Genomic DNA, 24,819 nt, shown 5'->3' with positions numbered 1-24,819 from the left:
ACTCAACTATCCCATTGAAATACAAAAGGTGCCTGTGAGAACATCAACAATAGATGAGCCCAGCCAAGGAAGGCCTGACCACTTTCACTTTGAACAGATATTTTAAAGAAATTAAAATTCCACGCAGCAACTTGATATTAGACATCCTTTGCTACACCAGATAGAATTTTTCGACAAACATCAAAGTGAATCAATTGCTTACGGTTTGTGATTTTGCGTGCTACTGATGCTAACTAACTTGCTGCACATTTCCATCATTGTCTATTTGTAGAACAGCTTTATACCAGCCATCTTGGATCGTTGCATATTATTAACCAATTCTGGCAAGAATAATTTATCCTCTCTCCAAAAAGTTATAATGGTGTGAAATATCAAATATCGCAGCACTCATGCCTATGCAAGTAATGGGATGATTAAATAATATGTTCAGAGACAGCTCATTTTCCTGCTCTGTTCACACAAGATAGCCTTGGCAAATGACCCTGGTGTGCTCACATGGAACATCAATATACCCTGAAGCTAAGTACACTCATAAACATTAAAAAAAAGCTAACAGCATCGCTCAGAAACGCCACACGTAACTGGAAAAAACATTTTAATCTGTTGTTTAAAAAAGTGACTTATTTGCAAAAAAAAAGATTCAAATTAGTTAAATCATCTGTAACTAAATAATCAAATCATATATTGCAGACTACTACAGAATAATCTACCAGACCATCAGTAGAACGACTCATTTGATTCTCTCCCCCACCCCACCCCCACACATATGATACTTCAACTGATTTCCCTTGTAATGTCAAACAGGGGCATAGTGAAAATTAGCAGAGTATTACTGTATACAGACGCAAGGGCGTAAGAGTCCCAATTACTGTATACAGACGCAAGACGTAAGAGTCCCAATTACTTATTAAACTCCCATTTGCAAAGAACCTCATTTTACTCTCTGATTACAGTCCCGTCAACTCACACCCCCCCCCCCCCCCCCAGCAGGATTCTACCATTCACCATTTCCACACTGTATCTCTAAACTAAGCTAAATATAATGACGCACATATGAAAACCCCATTTGTGCATATTCCTACTACATTTTTAACCATCATCTACTTCATATTATACTGCCAAAAACTGCATCAATTCACACACCCCTGCATTATACTGTACTTTCAGCAACCAACTGATTAAATTTCTCACAAAAATATGCGACTGATACCCAAGTATGATAGATTAATGTACAACAGGAAGAATTACAGTCCCGTTAAGCAGGCTTGGCCATTTCTCTCCTCTTCCATATGAAATAATTGCACACATCAAGGTCTGCTTTCCTTCCCCGAGTTTAATTTAAATTCACCCTGTCGCCATCCTCTTAGATTCACGACTTTCAGTTTTGAGAACAATTTACGTGGCAATTCATCAAACACATTTAGAAAGGCCATACACATCATCAACGGCAGTACTCCATCAACCCTCTTCATTAGTTAATCAAGGAATATTGTTTTTTAAGTCACAATCTGCTCTGGAGAAGAAAAAGGCATGTTTCTCACTAACTCGTGATTGTCGTCAGAATTATATTGTCCTTTTTAGAGTCAAAAGGCACAGTAACAGGCTCTATGGCCCCTCAAGTGTACATCAAAGATCAAGTAAACAGTTATACAGGTGCACAACCTTAAATCCGAAGATCCAAATAACGAAAACCTCCGAATAGCGGCCATTTTTTCGGTCCTTGAAGAAAGGTCCTTGAAAACGTTCACCGAGGGCGGCCCGCAGAGGTGACAGCGGAACCTCCGGTCGGTCCTCGAAGAAAGGGGAACTAAATCCCCATTCATAAAAGAGAAGGTGAGGCTATATTGCGCGGGAGGGTTAATAATTGACAATATGCTGCTGCCTGCCCGCTGAGTTAAAAAGCTCCCACGGTAGACTCACGATACACAGTGTATCGTGAGTCTTGCGTGGGAACTTTTTAACTCAGCGGGGCAGGCAGCAGCAGATTGTCGCTCCCTTCAGTTTCACCCCACCTACACCCCTCTGCTTCCCGGCCATGTGTGTGACCCCTTCCCTCCCCTCTCCAGCTCCCCGCCCATTCGTGGGGGCTTTGCACTGTCTTCACGTCGGCGATTGCAGCAGGACCGTGCCAGTCACCGGAGACGTCAGGACCAACGGGACACCGACCCCCAGGCCCACCGCAAGCACGGAGATCCCAGAGACCCACAGCCAGCAGCAGCCCAGCTCCGTTCCAACTCCATAGGAAAACTGCAAACTGGCCGGAGACGTCAGGACCACCAGAAGCCGTTCCCCGAGCTGCGCCCCCTCATCAGGACACCGACCCCCAGGCCCACTGCAAGCACGGAGATCCCAGAGACCCACAGCCAACAGCAGCCCAGCCCAGCCCCGCTCCAACTACAGAGGAACCCGGGTCGCGGATGACGGGGCGCAGCTCGGGGCGTCATAGGGGCCCATCGGGGAGCGTGTTCCTGTTGGTCCTGACGTCTCCGGCCACCTGCCATCCTCCGGGAACTGTACCGCCCTTGCAGGAGAGTGGGGTTGTTTTCAGTTGCAGAGGGAGGGGGCAAGGGCGGTACAGTTCCCAGTCTCAGCTCCTGTCCAGGGGGGTGGCCGGAGACGTCAGGACCAACGGGAAACCGACCCCCAGGCCCACTGCAAGCACGGAGATCCCAGAGACCTACAGCCAGCAGCAACTCCAGCCCAGCCCCACTCCAACTCCAGAGGAACACGTAGGGGCAGAAGCTGATGGTGTGCAAGGTACGTCTTGTTCTTGGGGTGGCGGATGAGGGGGCGCAGCTCGGGTTGTGGGCAAACTGCCACTTGTCGCCATAGCGGCCCATCGGGGAGCGGATTCCTCTGGAGTTGGAGGGGGAGGGGGGTATTGTGCTGTTTGATCGCCCCCAGGGACAGGGAGACACAGCGGCTTTTTAGACTGGTGGGCAATCACTTCCAAAGTTCTGCCCACACAGTCAGTACACCTCTCCTACACTGCATTTCATACAAACATTTATTCTGCAAGAAAAAACTACATTGAAGACTCAAACTCGCGACCGAGTTTACTGCCGGGATCAAGGCGCAAACTCGCGACCTTGCGGATATGAGCCGAGCACTCTACCACTGAGCCAGCCTTTAAAATCTACGCTAAAAAATTTCCATTCCGAAGACCGACAAATTCTGAATTACGAAAAGTGTCTGGTCCCAAGGCTTTCGGATAAAAGGTTGTGCACCTGTACTAATACCATTAACCAGTACTTGGTCTGCAGCGGTCCATGCCTGGTCGATTTTGCCTTCCATACCTGGTCAATTCAAGTGCTCAGATGCTCTTTAATTGTTGTGAGAGTTTGCCCCTTACATTGCATCCAACCTCCAGTTGAAAAATAAATTATTCCTCAGATCCTTCCAACCCTCACCTTAAACCCATGGCCTTGGGGAATGTTATCTCCCTTAAAGTGTGTTATGATCCTGTAATTTTCTCACTACCAATGCTGAAGGTTATTTTACTTCGGAGTCACGTGAGTGACTACGTGAAGAACCCGCTTACGACGTATGCGTGTCATTACGCTACACGCATTCGAACTCGTCATTGCTGGAGGAAGGACGTTCCTCCCAAACGGCAGGGGTTGAACCTGCAACAGTAAGGTGAGGGAACGTCGTTTCTTTTACTTACCTTTTTTCTTTCTACAGAAGGCTGATGAGAACTGGCTGGGGAGAGTCTGCAGAACTGCAGGCAGCCAGCAACGGCCGGGGCACTGCTATCTCCCTTAAAACGGGAGCCGGAGCCGACTTCAGCTTCAGGAGCACGCCGACAGCGGTGGAGCATGTCTGGAGCAGTCATTTCTGACGACTCGGACTACAGCCCCACGGACCTATACATGGGTCCGAGGCGCTGGAAGGAGCGAGAAAGCTGGCGGGGGAGAACCTGCAAAATTGCGGGCAGCCGGCAGCAGCAGCAGCAGCAAACGGCACGCTGATCTCCCGTAATGGGAACAGCTGTGCCCGATTTCGCTCCCGACTTCGCTCCCGCGCCGGCCCCGGCCGGTCGGGAGAGGAGCAGCCGCGAGCGACCAGTGCCCGTGTGCATGGGGGTCGGTTTGAGCGGCTGGAGGAGATGGCAAGCAGCCGCGAGCGACCAGTGCCCGTGAGCACCGGGGTCGGTTGGAGCGGCTGCAGCATGACAAGCAGCCGTGAGCGGCCGGTGCCCGTGAGCACCGAGGTCGGTTGTAGCGGCTGCAGCATGCAGGATAAAGCAGCCGGGAGCGGCCAGTGCCCGAGAGCATTGGAGCCGGTTGGACCGGCTGCAGGAGCAGTACCCCTTGTGGGGCTGCAGAGTGGAAATACTCCAAAGTGGCAAAGCCACAGTGGGCAACTAATAAGCCCCACAGCAGTACTCCTTGTGGGGCGGCACAGAGTTTCTCACTCATCAGAGGGGAACACCGAGACTCAATCCTGGGCTGGCTGCAGGAGCTGGAACAGGAGCATCTTCAGGAGCAGCCGTGACGGCCATTGCCCGTGAGCATTGGAGCCGGATGGAGTGGCTGCAGGAACTGCAGCAGGAGCAGTCTCAGGAGTAACGGCTTCAGAAGCAGCCGCAATGGCCAGTGATCTTGTGCATTGGAGCCGGTTGGGTGCCCGAGAGCATCGGGACCAGCTGGAGCAGCTGTTGGAGCATGTAAGTGGCAGCTCCATGAGATGGAGGCTAGTCACAGAAAGGCAGCTAGTAAGTCCTACAGCAGTACCTCTTGTAGGGCTGCACAGTGTTCTCCCTTCTCAGAGGGGAGTATAGGGGGTCAAGTTTGGGCTCCACTTGAACAGGGGAGCAGAACATACCCCTAGTACACTTAGGGTGCGGAAAACCTATGGGAAAACACTTACCATCAGGGAACTGCAAAACTTGAATGTTCCCAGTATCAACCTAAACATGGTAGGGCACGGAATTGAAACGAAAGAATGTTCTAAGTCCTAACAGATGAAAACCTGGAACCTCCCAACCTCCAATATTAAAATTTGGAGGCATCTTATCTTAACAGGGAAAGATCTTCACATCGAGGGAACTCTGGGACACATTAAGGAACGTCTTAAAAACTACTTCCTGAGAAATGTGCTACCCTCATCAGACACCGGCACCTCAACGACCACGGAGGATGCCGAAATAGTAACTAACCTACTAATAGGAACCAGGGAGATTGGTAGTGGATAACAGATCTATCTGTATGCATAGAATTATTCTACCGACACTTAAAATTCAGAAGTACAGGGGCATACCTTAGAATTCTTCATTCCATTATCCTCCAGTTCAGCATGTACCGAACTGAATGTTCATGCTTACAGGGAAAGAAACAACTAAAGCGCATACTGAACTACAGTGCCCATATATTATAGGACTTATGGAGGACATCCACACGAATCACAGGGATTTGTGTCCTAAATATCCTTCTCATAATTTAGAGGTGGTTGCCACTTCATCTTAGATTGACTAATTTGAATACTTCGTACTTTATATTCATTACAAATGGGAACCTTTGGTGCAACTAAGGGATTGATCCTAGGGTACTACATGGCAAGCATGGTATTAAAATACGCTTGCTATATAGGACTCATTGAAGGTGCCCACAGATGTATTTAACACAACAGATCGTCTGGGGTCCACCGTTAACACTTTCTTACGGCAAAGTCAGTTCAGCCTTTTGGGATGTTGATTTTTATGATGATGTCATATAACATGGCAGTACTTTGCCGTAAGAAAGGGTACAGCCTTTATGGAGGCTTCCAGGGAACTAAACCAGCCATCAGACTGGTAGTAGAATAATTGGCATTAGGGGCTGTGTGACAGCCACATGATATCGGACCTTTACATAATCATAGTACAGAGCGCTACACGTGTCACTCAAGAAATTATGTGGGGGTCATTCTGACAGACTTATGAAACAACCAAACACAGTTACCCGTCTATGGAACCACATACTGATGGGCCTTGGATTGGGATGCTACTAATTCCATCTCCAGCTGTGGGGGAGATGGAATGCTCAGGAGGCATCACTACTAACGTTGGGCATATATACCTGGGGAAGTGAGAGCTAGTCATGGCTTTAAGTCAAATTGTTTTGGGTTATAACACCAGTATGTTAATCTACAAATTGACAACACCACCGGAGTAGCATATGTCAACCATATGGGTAGAAACATATCGACACCATGTGACTATCTGGCCAACACTATTTGTGAATTGAATTGAATTGAATCCTTCTTGTCAATCAGACCTTTCGGTCTGAACGAGATGTTGTTGCCTGCAGCCATACATGTAATACTAGCAGCACACAATGGACACGGGCTGGCATCCGCCGCGGTGAGTTCACTGGGTACCTCCACACTGTGATGCAGGCAATAGTCTTAGTCACTGTCTCTATTAATCTGGATTAATAGCGTATCCAGATAGAGATTGGATATCAGCATCCAACTACCAGGGAAACTGAATTTAGTGGCAGACAACAGGTCACGCTAAGTCCAAAAACTCTGTATGGATGTTGGATAAAATATGTATTGCTGGAACAGCCGGTATGGAACACCAGATAACGACCTATTCACATCCATGCTCTTACCAGTTATCAAATTATGTTCTTGGGAGCCAGAACATGGGGCAGTGGTTCAGATGTATCTTCGCTGATTGGGGGATACTTTATGCATCCCTCCCTTTGCCTCATCAGTCGGTTATTTAGGAAGAAACTATAGACTCCACGTCTCGAATTTTGATATACCTGATTGCCCTACGCAACCGGGGTACTGGTGATATCAACATGGGTCAGAACCATACATCACCACCCATCATAGACCTAACTTACTGGGTCTTCCCGCAACAACGGAGTTACCCGTCACTATTATATATTAACCTATTTATTTAGAGTTGAAAGCACCTCTTCTACACCTGGGACCGACGGACCGAATGCGGAATTATTTCAGCGGGTCACAGACTGTCCACCTAAACATCAGTACTTGGTATCATCTAGTAATGGGAAGTACTGTCACAACAATAATCATCACCCACAGATCTATGAACATCCCGTCTGTTCTGGAATTCCTGGCAAGCCTCCATTACGATGAGAGGCTCAGTCATAGTGCCATCAACTGCGCCAGAGGTGCTCTGTCAATATACCTGTCGAAGGTACAGAGCGGCATTCTGTTGGGACAAACCCTGGTAAACAAACTCATGAGGGGTATTTTTAAAATTAATCCCCAAGAACCAGGTACTCCCAAATATGGGATGTGAGCATTGTACTGACCATGTTAAGAAACTGGTCTCCAGCTACAGCTCTGTTCCTACGGAAACTGACTATGAAAACAGTCATGCTGATGGTCCTGGTCACGCCACAAGGGTCCAGTCACCACAGAAAACAAGGTTGGACAACATGATTATTTCATCTGGAAATTAAGGTTTACATCAGTGTAATAGTCATACAGAACAGACAGGGGTCAGCAGGCCTAAAAAACAGAATTCAGGGCCTACCCTACAGATGGTCGTCTCTGTATTATAACACACTTACTATCATACTTGAAGTATACTAAGATCATCAGAGGGGAGGAATGTCACTTTAATCAGCTACTAACAGCCATTTAAAACAGTGACAGTCCAGACCATCTCTGGATGGCTAAAACAAGTCCTAAATAGGCTGGAGTGGGAACTAGCATTTCAAATCTCACTCCACCAGGGCTGCAGCTACATTAGCAGCTATGAAGTTGGACGTACCAATGGACCAAATCCTCAAGACAGCAGGATGGCCAACGGAGGAATTTTCCAACAACTTTATAACAAACCAGTCATTGAACCTGAAACATTTACAGAAACAAATTTAAGTTCTGTAATATAATAGACCCATAAATAGGGGCAATAATTGGTGTTCATAATTTTACTGTTGGATTTCAATATCGTATTGATGTCTAATGTTGTTAACTCTACTCTCCCCAAAAATCAAGGCAGATGTGATGCATGGACTCGTTCCACGGCATGAAATCACAGAGCTTTAAAATCTTCACGTAGTCACTCACGTGACTCCGAAGTAAAATAGTAAGATTAAACGAGAACTTACCAGTTTGAAGTTTGATCCTTATTTTATGAGGAGGAACGTTGAGGACTACGTGCCCTCCGCTCCCACCCTTGATCATAGTCTGAACTGGTATCTGTTGTCTAATCTTACTATGTTTAGTCATTATAGTTATCTGTGATTCCACACCGCTGCTTTGAAGAATGACACGCATGCGTCGTAAGCGGGTTCTTCACGTAGTCCTCAACGTTCCTCCTCATAAAATAAGGATCAAAGTTCAAACTGGTAAGTTCTCGTTTAATCTTACTATTCTACACCACTTCTATTTTTTTTTAAACGACGGTTTAACAGTTGCAGTTCTTAAATCCCTTGAGAGAATTCTTGCGTTTAACAATACATTTTTTTTAATGACTCAACGCTTCATTATTGCCACCCTATCTCCCACAGTAATCATGAATCTATGGTGACTCTATTGGGCAACTTTACTTTATGCACTACAAACCTTTTACAGAAGGTACACAAAAATGCTGGAGAAACTCAGCGGGTGCAGCAGCATCTATGGAGCGAAACGTCACCTATTTCGCTCCATAGATGCTGCTGCACCCGCTGAGTTTCTCCAGCATTTTTGTGTACCTTCGATCTTCCAGCATCTGCAGTTCCTTTTTGAAACCTTTTACAGATCTTCTCATCAACCCATCAGACTCCTGACCGACCTCTCATATGCTAAGGATATATTCCCGATCTTCCAGTTAACCTTATTGTAGCCCTTGCACTTTTTCTTTTACATCTGCACTTCCTCTGATGCTGCAACACAAATTCTGTTTCTTTTCTCTTTTGCACTATCTGTTGTACTCGCATGTGGCATGATGTGACTGGATAGTACAAAACACTAAGTTTTACACTATTATGCAGAATACGTAACAATGATAAGCCAGTATCAACTAATCCTATCTCTTCAAATTGTTTTATCCACACATCTCTCTTTACGACAACATTCAAAGCATTTGAGTATAGGAGCAGGGAGGTTCTATTGCAGTTGTACAGGGTCTTGGTGAGACCACACCTGGAGTATTGCGTACAATTTTGGTCTCCAAATCTGAGGAAGGACATTATTGCCATAGAGGGAGTGCAGAGAAGGTTCACCAGACTGATTCCTGGGATGTCAGGACTGTCTTATGAAGAAAGATTGGATAGACTTGGTTTATACTCTCTAGAATTTAGGAGATTGAGAGGGGATCTTATAGAAGCTTACAAAATTCTTAAGGGGTTGGACAGGCTAGATGCAGGAAGATTGTTCCTGATGTTGGGGAAGTCCAGGACAAGGGGTCACAGCTTAAGGAAAAGGGGGAAATCCTTTAAAACCGAGATGAGAAAAACTTTTTTCACACAGAGAGTGGTGAATCTCTGGAACTCTCTGCCACAGAGGGTAGTTGAGGCCAGTTCATTGGCTATATTTAAGAGGGAGTTAGATATGGCCCTTGTGGCTAAGGGGATCAGAGGGTATGGAGAGAAGGCAGGTACGGGATACTGAGTTGGATGATCAGCCATGATCATATTGAATGGCGGTGCAGGCTCGAAGGGCCGAATGGCCTACTCCTGCACCTAATTTCTATGTTTCTATCCTTCTCTTTACTGAAGACAGCTGTAAAATATCTAGTCACAAGGTCAACCACATGCACTCCCATCCACCGATTATTTTTTCTCTGTTCCTTTGGCAAATTCACTCTTATAAAAAAAACTAAAATAATACATTGGTGACATGTAGTTTTCGCTTCTATCTGCATTATTTGCAGAGCAGAAAAATATTAATAATATAAAAAAATTATATATTTTTAAGTTTTATCCGATATGTGATAAACTCCATCGTAAAAGCAATCAAACTTACTTTCCAATATTTTCTGGAAGGGCCTGTAGCGAGATATCATTCAGGGAGAGACAAGTCAAATTTCGCAATTCGGGAAAACTTTCAGGTAACCTGCAAAAAGATCATTAGGAGTCATCATAATTTTCAATCCACACCTGATATTAATGGGCACGAGATTACAAGCATTAGTTCAAGAGTCCAAGAAGGGTTTAATTGCCATATGCACCGGGATCAGACCAATGAAATTCTCACTCGTTGCAGCTTTACAGGCACATTAAACACGATAACACAATAGATAAACGTATAATAAATTATCGGATATGCCAAGTAAATTAAACATGCATCCATCGGTGGGAGGACATGGGCAGCACAGTGAGTGTAGTCAGTGCACAGTGCGCCACAGTATAGTTGTTGCCTTACAGCGCCAGAGACACAGGTTCGATCCTGGCTACAGGTCCTCACATGTAAGGAGTTTGTACGCTCTCCATGTGACCTGCATGGGTTTTCTCCGAGAACTTTGCTTTCCTCCCACACTCCAAAGACGTGCAGGTTTGTAGGTTAATTGGCTTGGTATAAACAAAAATTGTCCAGTGTAGTACAGTGTTAATGTGTGGGCATCACTGGTCGGTGAGGACTCGGTGGGCCAAAGGGCCTGTTTCTGCATTGTATCTCTAAACTAAACATCTTCTACTAGAATACATGCACCTGGAGACACCTCGTCTTGAAAACTTTACTTCCTGTTGCCATATCCGGCAACATGTTAGCATGCTCCCTTGCAAAAGAAGCTGTCACATCTGAAACATTAACGTTACTATAAATGACCTGCTCCCATTAATACGTGGCATGCCATCACTTCAGCTGTTGCCCAGTCCCTCATGCAGTTTTCCCCAGCCAGTAATGGCTGCCTCGCCAACATTCTGTCTGTCCGTCCCTTCTTTGCGTTTAAATTGTATGTGTTAAATGCATTTTTTAAGTGTTCTTTAGCTTGTTTTATGTATGGTGAGGGGGGGGTTGGGGGAAACTTTTTTTCATTTCGTATATCTCCGTCCGCACTGCGACCTAACATTGAGGAATTGGCGGCCTTTGCTGGAGACCGATTTTGAGAGCTCCACCGTGGTCACCTGCAGACTTATCATCACGGAGCCCGCGATCCCTTTGCCAGGGGTCGACCTCGGAGCTCCATCCGCAGGTGCTTGCGGACTGAACATCATGGAGCCCGCAGTCTCTGATCAGAGACCGACTTCGGGAATTCCAAGCCGCGGGAGTTTTGATCGCCCCACCGCGGGGGTTTCGCTTGCCCCGGTGCAGGGGCTTCGGCCGTCGGCTGCGGGAGCTTCAATCACCCCGAGAGATGGCTCGACTGCCCCGACCACGGGAGAATAAAGAGGAAGAAAATTGGACTTTTTTATCTTCCATCACAGTGAGGAATGCGTGGAATCCGCTGCGGTGGATGTCTATGTTAACTTTTATGTAATTGTGTGTCGTGTTGCTTTTTTTCCGTATGGTTGCATGGTAATTCACATATCACATATTGTCACCTTAATTGGTACGTGACAATAAAAGACCGTTGAAACCTTTGAAATACAGAATTGCAGAACAGGGTGCATTTTAGCAACAGGATTTGAAACTAAGATAATAAGGCAGCACAGCAGTAACGCCACACGGCACCAGGGACCCAGGTTCAATCCCGACCTCGGGCACTGTCTGCGTGGAATTTGCAAATCAATCAAACAGTTTTTATTCATCACATACAAAATAAAGTGCAGTGAAATGAACTTGCCAGCAGCGGTACAATTAAAAAAAAAAACACAGTACACAATAAAATTTAACACAAACATCCACCGCAGCATTCTTCACTGTGGTGGAAGGGACAAAGTACAGTCAGTCCTCCTCCATCGTTCCCCCGCATAACATCCCTGTGAAAACGCAGGTTTCCCACACATCCCAAAGAGGTGATTGGTAGGTTTATTGGTCGCTGTAAATCACCCCCGCTGCATCATTGGGCAGTAGATAGAATCTGGGAGGGAGTTGCTGGGAATACGGAATAGAAATAAAACTATAGGATGAGTGTAAATGGGGGATTGATGGTTGGTATGGACTAGAGATGACAAAGAAGCAGCTACTTAAGAGTGACATCAGGAAGCAACTTAAAACGTAGAAACAAAGGACTGCAGATGATGGTTAATTCACAAAAGGACACAAAGTGCTGGAGTAACTCAGCAGGTCAGGCATCATCTTTGGAGAACATGGATAGGCAACGTTTTGCATCTAAAGAAGGCTCTCAGCCAGAAATGTCGTCTATCCATATTCTCCAAAGATGCTGACTCTAGCTCTATGGGCGGCACAGCGGCGCAGCGGTAGAGTTGCTGCCTTACAGCGTCAGAGACCCGGGTTCGTTCCTGACTACGGGTGCTTGTCTGTAGGGAGTTTGTATGTTCTCCCCGTGGCCTGCATGGGTTTTCCCCGGGATCTCCAGTTTCCTCCCATACTCCAAAGACGTACAGGTTTGGAGATTCATTGGATTGGTATAATTGTAAAATTGTCCGTAGTGTGTGTAGGATAACGTAAGTATTCGAGGATCATTGGTCGGCGCGGACTCGGTGGGCCGAAGGGCCTGTTTCCACACTGTATCCCTAAACATAAACATGTGTCTCTTTGTGAAACAACTTAAAACAAAAGAGGAAATCAAAATAGCGTTTGCATCCCAAAAGGGAATGGGATGGCAGTCCATAGAAATTCTGGGTCTTTTTTATATATAGAAGTTAGTGATCAGGTATCCAAATAATAACCTGGAAACATTAATCACTGCTGTGGTAAACACGAACATTAATGTCCCACTCTGTGTTCAGCAGCGGCTTGCATGTTTGATGTTTGTACGAAAAGCATCTGGAAAATGAATCACTGGATACTTAACAGAAGTGTTCCAGCAGGAGTCAGAAATACAGGAGCAATGACCAGATGCCTAGTTGGAGAAAATCGACACAGAGTGCCAGAGTAACCCAGCTGGTCAGGCAGCAGCTCTGGAGAACATGGATTGGTGACGTTTTGGGTTGGGACCTTTCTTCAGACAGTCAGAGAGTTGGGTTTTAAGGAATATTCAACAAAAGAAGGTGAAGTAGAGAGCAAGGTTAGGTGAGAGGTTTCCAGATCTCAGCCAGCCAATAAATCAAAACCAATCTTTTATATACCTATCCAAATGCACCAAAATCCATGACTCCTCAAGCAGCTTAACGTCCAGTGTCATTGCCAATAATGTATCTCCTGTTATTTGAAACATCTTGGTGCAGTAGCTGTGCTGTCTAATTCCCATTAAAATCAAATATCCTTTTTAATCTGGTTATTAAGAATTTAGGAATGTTGCAGAACGGAATAAGAAAAGGAAACACCAGACAATTTTAGTTTAGTTTAGAGATACAGTGCGGAAACAGGCCCTTCAGCCCACCGGGACCGCACCAACCAGCAATCCCCGCACATTAACACCATCCCGCACACACACTAGGGACAATTTTTACATTTACAAACCAATTAACCTACAAACCTGTACTTCTTGAACACAATGGTACAACATTTGAAATAATCAATATACTAGATGGTGCTAGAATATTTAAACTGAGTTGACAAAAGAGAAAGATTTTTGGAAGGGCTCCAAATATTTCAACAGATGGATGAGTTAAATTTGCTTCCAACTTGGAAGGTATTCAAAAGAAACATCTTGAATTAATAACTTGTAGATGTGGGGGAAAATACAGTCCAATGGAAAGTGAAGGGATGGAATGTCTAATGGTTGAAGAGAGCTTTCTCAATCGATGTCTTAAATCTAACCAGGAAGAAATTAGAAACTTGTTCTGGGAAATGAAGCACAGGAATTTGTGTGTTACAGAAGGTCATCTGTCAAACCGTAAATTTGATTTGAAGTAACTATATAAAGAGGCATCCTAAAAAGTCAAAAGATAAAAATGCTAAAAGCTAATTTTAAATAATTCGAGAAATGTCTTAACAATAGAATAAAAACAAATAAATGCTGGAAACACTCAACGGGTCAAGCAGCGTCTGACAGCAATGTGTTAGCTTTAGGTGGGAAAGGGGTGGGTAAAACAAAAGTGAAATCTGTGACAGGGCGAGACCAGATGACGTCGAACACAACTTGGTCTGAAGAAGGGCCTCGACCCGAAGCGTCACCTATTCCTTTCCTCCAGAGATGCTGTCTGACCCGCTGAGTTATTCCAGGTTTTTGTGTCTGTGACTATCTTCTTTTTGAGGAACAACACATTATATTCGGTCTGGATGCATTGCAGCTTGCAGGAGTCAGATCAGATTCTTCAATTTTAAACAACTTTTTCTTTCTGTGTGGGAACTAATCATTCCTCCCCATCAACATGTCAGTTTAATTTTCAGCTGTTTAGTTGGGTCTGCAGAGCACATCGCACAGCTTTAGCACAAGCAATACAAAGGAGGTTAATATGACCTTAACTGCTACATTAACTAAGGCAATCTCACCATATTTCCTTTGTTCTAATCATCTCCTCCCCCACCTCTCCCAATACCAACTCTTCCAATTTCTCTTCCAATACTATTTAATGAAGGGCCCTTGACTTGAAACATGAACAGATTCATTTTCCACTAATAATGCTTGGCTTGCTAAAGAGTGTTTCCAGCTGTTTTCCAGCATCTGGAGTTGAACAAAAAAAATCATTGATTTCATGAAGGTATAGGTTGAAAACAAGCATTGTAGGGTAAAGGGGCTGTCCCACTGCGGTGAATTAATCCACGAGTTCTAGCGAGTCATACTCGCAGCATGGTTGACACAAAGTCCTTGGAGGTCTTTGTAACTCTCCTTCATGCTCGAGGGTAGTCCCCGCGTACTCGAGGCCTCAGCTAGGTCGCGGCATATTTTTCAACATATTGAAAAATACCCTAGAGTAAAAAAAGGTCGCCGTGGAAAAAATCGATACTTTTTTTACTCGTAGGTTTAGTCGAAGTAGGTCATAGTAAGTCGGCATGTTACTCGTAGGTAATCGAGGGTAATCAAAGGTAGTCGTGGATAGTCTTCAACATAGTCGAAGGGAGGTCGAAGGGAGGTGGAAGGAGGTCGTCTTCACTCTCCACTATTCAGAGTCCAATTTTCCCGAAGCGAGTCGAAGCTATTCAACATAGTCGAAGGAGGTCGAAGGAGTCTTCTACATAGTCGAAGGAGGTCTTCAACATGACATTTTTTCAAACTCTCCTAAACTCACGAATTTGGTCGCCGCAGTGGGACAGCCCCTTAAGACAGGCCTCGGGTGCTGGCTGCGTGGAGTTTGAACATTCTCTCTGTGACCACATGAGTTCCGGCAGGGTGCTCCGGTTTGAATTGATTTGAATACATTTTATTAGCCAAGCATGTAAACATACAAGGAATTTGCATTGGTGCTTTGCTCGCAAGTAACAACACGATATACAGTAGACAATTAAAAATAAAACATTACAATTTAAACATATGACGAATTAAATAAAATACCAGGGCAAAAGGAGGCTCCAGACTCTTGGCTGTTGAGTAGAGCTACAGCTCGTGGAAAAAAAGCTGTTTTTATGTCTGGCTGTTGCAGCTTTGACAGTCCGGAGTCAGGGTTGTGTTGTCCGCAAACTTGAGAAGCTTGACAGAGGAGTCTGTGGAAGTGCAGTCGTTGGTGTAGAGAGAGTAGAGGAGAGGGGAGAGTACGCAGTCTTGCGGTGCTCCTATGCTGAGGGTCAGTGGGTCCAAGATGTGCTTTCCCAGCCTCACATGCTGCTTCATGTCTGTCAGGAAGTTGGTGATCCACTGACAGAGACGTTCAGGCACAGTCAACTGGGAGAGTTTGGAGTCTAGTAGCTCTGGCACAATGGTGTTGAATGCAGAGCTAAAATCCACAAACAAAATCCTTGTATAGGTCCCCTGGCGGTCTAGGTGCTGGAGGAAGAAGTGCAGGCCGAGGTTGACTGTGTCGTCCACTGATCTATTTGCCCGGTACGCAAATTGCAGAGGGTCCAGCAGGGGGGTTTGTGATATTTTTCAGGTGGGCCAGCACAAGTCTTTCAAGGGTCTTCATGATTACAGAATATTTCCCCCACATCCAAAGACGTCCGGGTTTTGTAGGTTAATTGACCTCTGCAAATTGCCCCTAGTATGTCGGGCATTGATGAGAGGGTGGGATAACATAGAACTAGTGTGAACAGTGATGGCTGATCAGTGTGGACTAGGTGGTGCAAAGGGCCCATCTACATGCTGTATCTTTAAACTAAATGGTAATAGATCATTGGAGCCCTCTCAAAGGTGGGATTACAGGCAAATTGTACACACACTCCTTCCATAGGAAAAGCATTGCAACTGATTAAAAGTTACCAACATGAAATGCTAACTTTTCCTTATCCACACATGTCCCGCTGATTTGTCTGTCTTTAATTCCAGGAATACAACATCAGGATCAAGTTCTTGATCCCAACGTTGCAAGCCCGAAATAAAAGACAAACGTCTCGTTGTGCTCAACCAAAAATGAACAAAAAGTTTGCCTGGGAATTTGACTGTTTAGAACAAGAAACAAAACACATCATTAACGTAAAAAAAACTAAGTAAAAGTGGTACGTTATCAACGAATAGATCACCTTTACCTTAATTGCATGGTATATCATGAATGGCTTAGCTTATGCAATTGCATGGGTAATCAATTGATGAATTTTACTTTTGAGAAAAAATAATCCAACCATTTCTTTCAGTTATTATCAATTTGTCAATACCCACCAGTGTGCAATAAGGTATGTACAATATTTTCCACAGTATATTCACAGGTAATCTAAAATTTTACAGAGGAGAATAAATTCCTATTGGACTCCAAACTACCCTCCATAAGGTTGCACCAACTAACAGGTGCAAAAACAGAATTTGGAAAATATCAGGTCATTATTTATGTTTAAAAATAACATGCATCAGTTCAACCATTCCAAAAATGTTTGCAGAAATTATCCTTAATCATCAAAATGTTATTACTGCTAATGCATAAATTATTCAGTTCTGACAATGATATTGCACTTACTCAATTTAGCTGTGTTTATTGGAAAGCAGTTCATACTAAACATACAATGAACGTGAATGGTCAATTCTATACTGCAGTTCTTTTTACCTGGTCAAGGGGTTGCCACTAAAGTCTGCTACTTGTAATGATTTACAAAATGAGATGCTTTCTGGAATTTCCATAATATCTGCAAAAAAGAAATTAATTAAATTAATGTGCAGGAAGGAACTACAGATGCTGGTTAAAATCGAAGATAGACACAACAAGCTGTAGTAACTTGGCGTCTCTCGAGAGTAGGATTGGGCGGCGTTTCGGGTCGAGACTGCAGAAGGGTCTCGACCCGAAACATCGCCCATTCCTTCTCTCCAGAGATGCTGCCTGTCTCGCTGGGTTACTCCAGCTTTTTGTATCTATCTTAGATTAAATTAATCATGCATTCAATAAACGTAGTTGTACAGAGCACCTTTGAGGCATTTATACAGACACTTAAATAGGCACCACATGAAAGGATAAGTTTCTAATGTGAGTAAATGGGATGAGACTCAATGGCCAAATGGGTTAACATGTGCATGATGTACCAAAGGGCTGGTTTCTCTGCTGTAAAACTATGGCTGCGGATATCCTTCCAAACAAATGGCAAAATGATGGGCAGCCTTTACTACAAAGCATCGAAAACACATAAGTTATCTAAAGCTGCACACTGCTGAACGGTAGTCACACTACACGTTGATATTGAGACAGATCCTCAATACCAGAAGTGTGTTATATTTCACAATAGCTTGGAGATTGGTGCCCACAAGTAGGAGATGATATTGTCCAACAATTGGCTGTACAATCTGCAGCAAGCAGAGGAAATGTCCAATGGCAGCCACTCTTGTTTCAAGACGCTATAATTCTCACCAACAACCAGGCTGGAATTTCTAATCTGATGCGGTGCAAATGTCAATCTGCAAGAGGGCTACAAGTTTTTCCCAAGCTAGAAAGGTGTAAACAAGCAAGTAACCCTGTTCCCCATCACTCTGCCGTTTCCTGATGGATGTTGGCCTGTCCTTTGGTGAAGAAGAATCTGCCTCTGCCTGAGATTTGATTGATCCCATATGTCCCTGCTGACATAAACTATGCAGGCTGGTAGAGGGGGAATCCGAGGTGATAAAGGAAAAGAAAATTAGTTAAAGCAGTGGGAGTGTAAATCGCTACATGTAGTTATTCTGTTTACATTCCAAAGGTCTGACATGCAGGCTTATGTCTCAACGTATTTGTCTCAGGAGATATTCCATTTGAGACACAAAATTAAGAGGAATAATGGTTTGCTGGGGTTAATCAGTCAGCCAGACAACATAACATGGCAATGCACCCAATCCCAATACTTCTACCACCTCTTGGCATCCACAACAAAAAAGTAATCTTAAATTCCTGCAGTGGCAAGAATTAAAATAATCCCAAATCTTTTTTTTAAAGCAAAAAATAACGTAAAACCTCTTATTAGCAGTTCTTTGCAAGATATAGATGTTGTTGTCAAGACCAGCATTTATTGCCCATTCCTGTTTATCATGAAGCAGAATGGAGCCGAGTTGTCCTGCACTTCGGCAGGGGCACAGAGTGAAGATGTTTGCCTCCCACATGTAGGACAAAGTGGGGAAGGAGAAAAAATATTTCCTTCTATGTAGGAAGGAACTGCAGATGCTGGTTAAAACCGAAGATGGACAAAAACCTGGAGTAACTCAGCGGGTCTGACAGCATCTCTGGAGGAAAAGGAGTAGGTGACGTTTCAGGTCAAGACCCTTCTTCAGACAGAGTCTGAGTTACTTCAGCTTTTTGTATCCATCTTCAAATATTTCATTCTGTTGTAAAACAGTGACCAATCTGATATGATTCAACAATAATCCTTTCGGTTAATGATAAATCAATTACTGGCCCGTTTGTAGACCTTTAAATGTGCTTTACTTATACAATTCATTGAGTTTTAACTCCACAGCTGTCGCGGAGAATCTTTAGCTCATGTTTCTGAATCGTCGGTTCGCACATCAATCCACAATCATAATTACTGTTGCTGTAAATCTCTCTGCCCATTTCGACTCTCAACATTTTTATTGTGCTTTTATCAAGTAGACCCGCAAACTGAGTAAATCAAAAAATGATTGTAATGCAAATGGTTCAACTGAAATATCCGCAGTGTTACTTCTGATTCAATATCAAGGAACTCGATAGAAAATCAATACGCAGATTAAAGCAAGCGATCGGCTTGTTCAGTTTCATGTTTGTCATTCATTTCTTAAAGAAAACATTGTGTTTTCAAGCATGAGATATTTGAGATAGCACAGTGCTTTTAAAGAAATGTAAATGAAGGAAATACCTTCAGCAAGGGATGAAATACCCAAGAGAAATATGGTGACACAAGGAATCTTGAGCAAAACACAAAGTGCTGGGGGAACTCAGTGGGTCAGGCAGCATCTGTGGAGGGAAGGTACAAGCGATGTTTTTTCAGCTTTCCATCTTTCCAGCTTCCTCCCCCCTCCCACTACAATCAGGGTCCTAACCCAAAACTTTGCTTGTCCATTCCCTCCATGGCTGCTGCTTAACCTGCTGAATTCTTCCAGACTTTGTGTTTTATTCCAGAGAAATAGTTCGCACCAGAGATACAGCTGGGAAATCAGGAATAATCCAATTTATTTTAATCCAAGTACAAAAAACATAATGCCATCTTTAAGAAATGGATGAGAAATGTGAAACGGAAGCAAAGAACCCAGGGTGGGACAGTAGCACATCTGGTAAACATCTGATCCTGACTTCAGGTGCCGTCTGAGGAGTTTGCATGTTCTCCCTGTGACCGAGTGGATTTCCAAAGATGTATTGGTTTGTAGGTTAATTGGCCTGTATAAATTGCCTCTAGTGTGTAAGGAGTGGATGAGAAAGTGGGATAACATCCAACCAGTGTAATGGTCAACGTGGATACGGTGGGCCGAAGGGCCAGTTCTAATGCTGTATCTCTAAACTAAAGTTACACACTGATAAAGGATTCCAAAGTGAATGGATAAAAGACAAACCTAAAAATCACTATGATTACTACTTTGGTTAGAAATAATGTTTTTTTTTTAATTTTGAGAATACTAACTACTTCAATAGAAATATAAAGAGCAACCGAGAGCAAGAACAAATAATGATTGCAAAACTGAAAAGTGTGGACAGGCAGGGCCACACCATATAACCACATAACAATTACAGCACGGAAACAGGCCATCTCGACCCTTCTAGTCCGTGCCGAACACGTATTCTCCCCTAGTCCCATACACCTGCGTTCAGACCATAACCCTCCATTCCTTTCCCGTCCATATAACTATCCAATTTATTTTTAAATGATAAAAACGAACCTGCCTCCACCACCTTCACTGGAAGCTCATTCCACACAGCCACCACTCTCTGAGTAAAGAAGTTCCCCCTCATGTTACCCCTAAACTTCTGTCCCTTAATTCTCAAGTCATGTCCCCTTGTTTGAATCTTCCCTACTCTCAGTGGGAAAAGCTTATCCACGTCAACTCTGTCTATCCCTCTCATCATTTTAAAGACCTCTATCAAGTCCCCCCTTAACCTTCTGCGCTCCAAAGAATAAAGCCCTAACTTGTTCAACCTTTCTCTGTAACTTAGTTGCTGAAACCCAGGCAACATTCTAGTAAATCTCCTCTGTACTCTCTCTATTTTGTTGACATCCTTCCTATAATTAGGCGACCAAAATTGTACACCATACTCCAAAATTGGCCTCACCAATGCCTTGTACAATTTTAACATTACATCCCAACTTCTATACTCAATGCTCTGATTTATAAAGGCCAGCACACCAAAAGCTTTCTTTACCACCCTATCTACATGAGATTCCACTTTCAGGGAACTGTGCACAGTTATTCCCAGATCCCTCTGTTCACCTGCATTCTTCAATTCCCTACCATTTACCATGTACGTCCTATTTTGATTTGTCCTGCCAAGATGTAGCACCTCACACTTATCAGCATTAAACTCCATCTGCCATCTTTCAGCCCACTCTTCCAACTGGCATAAATCTCTCTGTAGACTTTGAAAATCTACTTCATTATCCACAACCCCACCTATCTTAGTATCATCTGCATACTTACTAATCCAATTTACCACACCATCATCCAGATCATTGATGTACATGACAAACAACAGTGGACCCAACACAGATCCCTGTGGCACCCCACTAGTCACTGGCCTCCAACCTGACAAACAACCATCCACCATTACTCTCTGGCATCTCCCATTCAGCCACTGTTGAATCCATCTTGCTACTCCACCATTAATACCCAACCATTGAACCTTCTTAACCAACCTTCCATGAGGAACCTTGTCAAAGGCCTTACTGAAGTCCATATATACAACATCCACTGCTTTACCCTCATCAATTTCCCGAGTAACCTCTTCAAAAAATTCAAGAAGATTAGTCAAACATGACCTTCCAGGCACAAATCCATGTTGACTGTTCCTAATCAGACCCTGTTTATCCAGATGCTTATATATATTATCTCTAAGTATCCTTTCCATTAATTTGCCCACCACTGACGTCAAACTAACAGGTCTATAATTGCTAGGTTTACTCTTAGACCCCTGTTTAAACAATGGAACAACATGCGCAGTACGCCAATCCTCCGGCACTATTCCCGTTTCTAATGACATTTGAAATATTTCTGTCATAGCCCCTGCTATTTCTACACTAACTTCCCTCAATGTCCTAGGGAATATACTGTCCGGACCTGGAGACTTATCCACTTTTATATTTCTCAAAAGTGTCAGTACTTCCTCTTCTTTGATCCTCATAGTTTCCATAGCTACTCTACTTGTTTCCCTTACCTCACATAATTCAATATCCTTCTCCTTGGTGAATACCGAAGAAAAGAAATTGTTCAATATCTCCCCCATCTCTTTTGGCTCTGCAGATAGCTGTCCACTCTGACTCTCTAATGGACCAACTTTATCCCTCGTTATCCTTTTGCTATTAATATAGCTGTAGAAACCCTTTGGATTTACTTTCACCTTACTTGCCAAAGCAACCTCATATCTTCTTTTAGCTTTTCTAATTTCTTTCTTAAGATTCTTTTTACATTCTTTATACTCCTCAAGCACCTCATTTACTCCATGCTGCCTATAATTATTGTAGATCTCTCTCTTTTTCCGAACCAAGTGTCCAATTTCCCTTGAAAACCATGGCTCTTTCCAATTTTTACTATTTCCTTTCAACCGAACAGGGACATAAAGATTCTGTACTCTTAAAATTTCACCTTTAAATGTCCTCCATTTCTCTTCCACATCTTTCCCATAAAACAAACTGTCCCAATTTACTCCTTTTAAATCCTTTCGCATCTCCTCAAAGTTAGCCTTTCTCCAATCAAAAATCTCAACCCTAGGTCCAGTTCTGACCCTCTCCATAATTATATTGAAACTAATGGTATTGTGATCACTGGTCCCGAACTGTTCCCCAACGCATACCTCTGCCACCTGACCCGTCTCATTTCCTAACAGGAGGTCCAGCACCGCCCCTTCTCTAGTAGGTACTTCTATGTATTGCTGCAAAAAACTATCCTGCACACATTTTACAAACTCCAACCCATCCAGCCCATTTACAGAATGTGTTTCCCAGTCTATGTGTGGAAAATTGAAATCTCCCACAATCACTACCTTGTGCTTACTACTAATATCTGCAATCTCCTTACATATTTGCTCTTCCAATTCTCGCTCCCCATTTGGCGGTCTATAATACACCCCTATAAGTGTTGCTACCCCTTTCCCATTTCTCAGTTCCACCCAAATAACCTCCCTAGACGAGCCCTCTAATCTATCCTGCCAAAGCACTGCTGTAATATCTTCCCTGATAAGCAATGCAACACCTCCACCTCTTGCCCCTCCAATTCTATCACACCTGTTTCCAATCACAGCCCTCCTGCAACCATGTTTCACTGATCGCCACAACATCATACTTCCAGGTGTCAATCCAGGCTCTAAGTTCATCCACCTTTCTTACAATGCTCCTAGCATTAAAATATACACATTTAAGAAACCCACCATCTCTTATTCTCTGTTTATTTTCTTTTTCTTCTCTCTCCCCTACATTTTGGGTCAGAGTGCTACCATTCTCTGCCTCCTGCCTTACACACTGACTGCTAGCTTTCCCAATTCGAGTCCCTCCCCCCAACCATACTAGTTTAAAGTCTCCCCAGTAGCCTTTGCAAATCTCCCCGCCAGGATATTGGTCCCCCTCGAGTTCAAGTGCAACCCGTCCTTTCTGTACAGGTCGCACCTTCCCCAAAAGAGGTCCCAATGATCCAGAAACTTGAATCCATACCCACTGCACCAGTCCCTCATCCACGCATTTATTCTCCACCTCGCTCCATTCCTACTCTCACTGTCGCGTGGCACAGGCAGTAATCCTGAGATTGTTACCTTTGCAGTCCTTCTCCTTAACTCTCTACCTAACTCCCTAAATTCTTCTTTCAGGACCTCTTCTCTTTTTTTACCTATGTCGTTGGTACCTATATGTACCACAACCTCAGGCTCCTCTCCCTCCCATTTCAGGATTTCTTGGACACGTTCAGACACATCCCTGACCCTGGCACCAGGGAGGCAAACTACCATCCGGGTCTCCTGTCTGCGTCCACCGAATCGCCTATCCGACCCCCTGACTATAGAGTCCCCTATTACAATTGCCCTCCTCTTCTTTTCCTTATCCTTCTGAGCAACAGGACCGGTCTTTGTGCCAGAGGCCCGGCCACTGTCGCTGCCCCCAGGTAGGCTGTCTCCCCCACCCTTACTCAAACATGAGTACTTATTTTCAAGGTGTACAGCCGCCGGGGTACCCACCAGTCCCTGCCTCTGCCCATTGCCCTTCCTAACTGTGACCCAGTTTTCTGTCTCCCGTGGTCTTGGAGTGACCACCTCCCTGTAACTCCTTTCTATGACCTCCTCGCTCTCCCTGAGCAGACAGAGGTCATCGAGTTGCTGCTCCAGGTACCTAACACGGTCCCTTAGGAGCCCCATCTCGACGCACCTGGTGCAGATGTGGACGTCTGGAGGGCACTCAGACTCCATGACCTCCCACATCTGACATCCAGAACAGTAAACTGCCCTGGTCCTCATTCTCCCCCTTATTCGAATACAATAAAGCCTTACCCGGGATACAAGCCAATCAGCTGCTTCCTCTGGTCCTCTTCCACGATGCCAGAAAACAAAGCAAATAATTCTCATGAAGACAACGTTGATACCTCACGCTGCCTTAGCAAGGCCAGCAGCATAATCAAGGATGAGTCGCACCCTGGCCACTCCCTCATCCCCCCTCTCCCATCAGGCAAAAGATATAGAAGTGTGAAAACCCGCACCTCCAGGTTCAGGGACAGTTTCTTCCCAGCTGTTATCAGGCAACTGAATAATTCTACCACAACCAGAGAGCAATGCTGAACTACTATCTACTTCATTGGTGACCTCGGACGATCCTTGATCGCACTTTGCTGACTTTACCTTGCACCAAACCTTATTCCCGTATCAGTATGTGTACACTGTAAATGGTTCGAGTGTAATCCAAGAGCTATAGCGGCTCTGAACCGGGCCCTAATGAGTGCCCCCCCACCCACCCCCTTTGGACAGTCTCCCTCAGATGGTCACGTCAATCAATTCAGCTTGCTTATTTATGTATTGTATTTATTTACCTTTCTTGTACATCAGTGGAGCTGCACACTAAATCTCGTTGCACTGACGTGCAATGACAATAAAAGATATATTATTATTATATCATGTATTGTCATTTCACTGACAGGATATATGCAATAAAAGCTTTTCACTGTGCCTCGAAACACATGACAATAAACTAAACTGTAACTAATTGATTATTCATAGCCCAAGA

At 44.2% G+C, this 24,819-nt stretch overlaps 1 protein-coding gene across 1 annotated transcript in view; it reads right to left on the bottom strand.

Moving 5' to 3' along the window:
- The window catches only part of lrrc1 (leucine rich repeat containing 1), a 147,340-nt gene that overhangs the window by 70,056 nt on the left and 52,465 nt on the right, over positions 1–24,819 (bottom strand). Inside the window, exons 3-4 of the mRNA XM_033021694.1 lie at positions 17,031–17,109; positions 9,919–10,008 (exon numbers count right to left, since the gene is read on the bottom strand). Coding sequence (XP_032877585.1) covers positions 9,919–10,008; positions 17,031–17,109 — 169 coding nt within the window. The remainder of the gene's footprint in view (positions 1–9,918; positions 10,009–17,030; positions 17,110–24,819) is intronic.

The sequence above is a fragment of the Amblyraja radiata genome, chromosome 5 (genome assembly GCF_010909765.2).
Source record: "Amblyraja radiata isolate CabotCenter1 chromosome 5, sAmbRad1.1.pri, whole genome shotgun sequence".
In the NCBI taxonomy this organism is placed as follows: domain Eukaryota; kingdom Metazoa; phylum Chordata; class Chondrichthyes; order Rajiformes; family Rajidae; genus Amblyraja; species Amblyraja radiata.
Note: the sequence above shows the minus strand (reverse complement) of the source record. Positions and strands in the feature narration are given on the sequence as shown.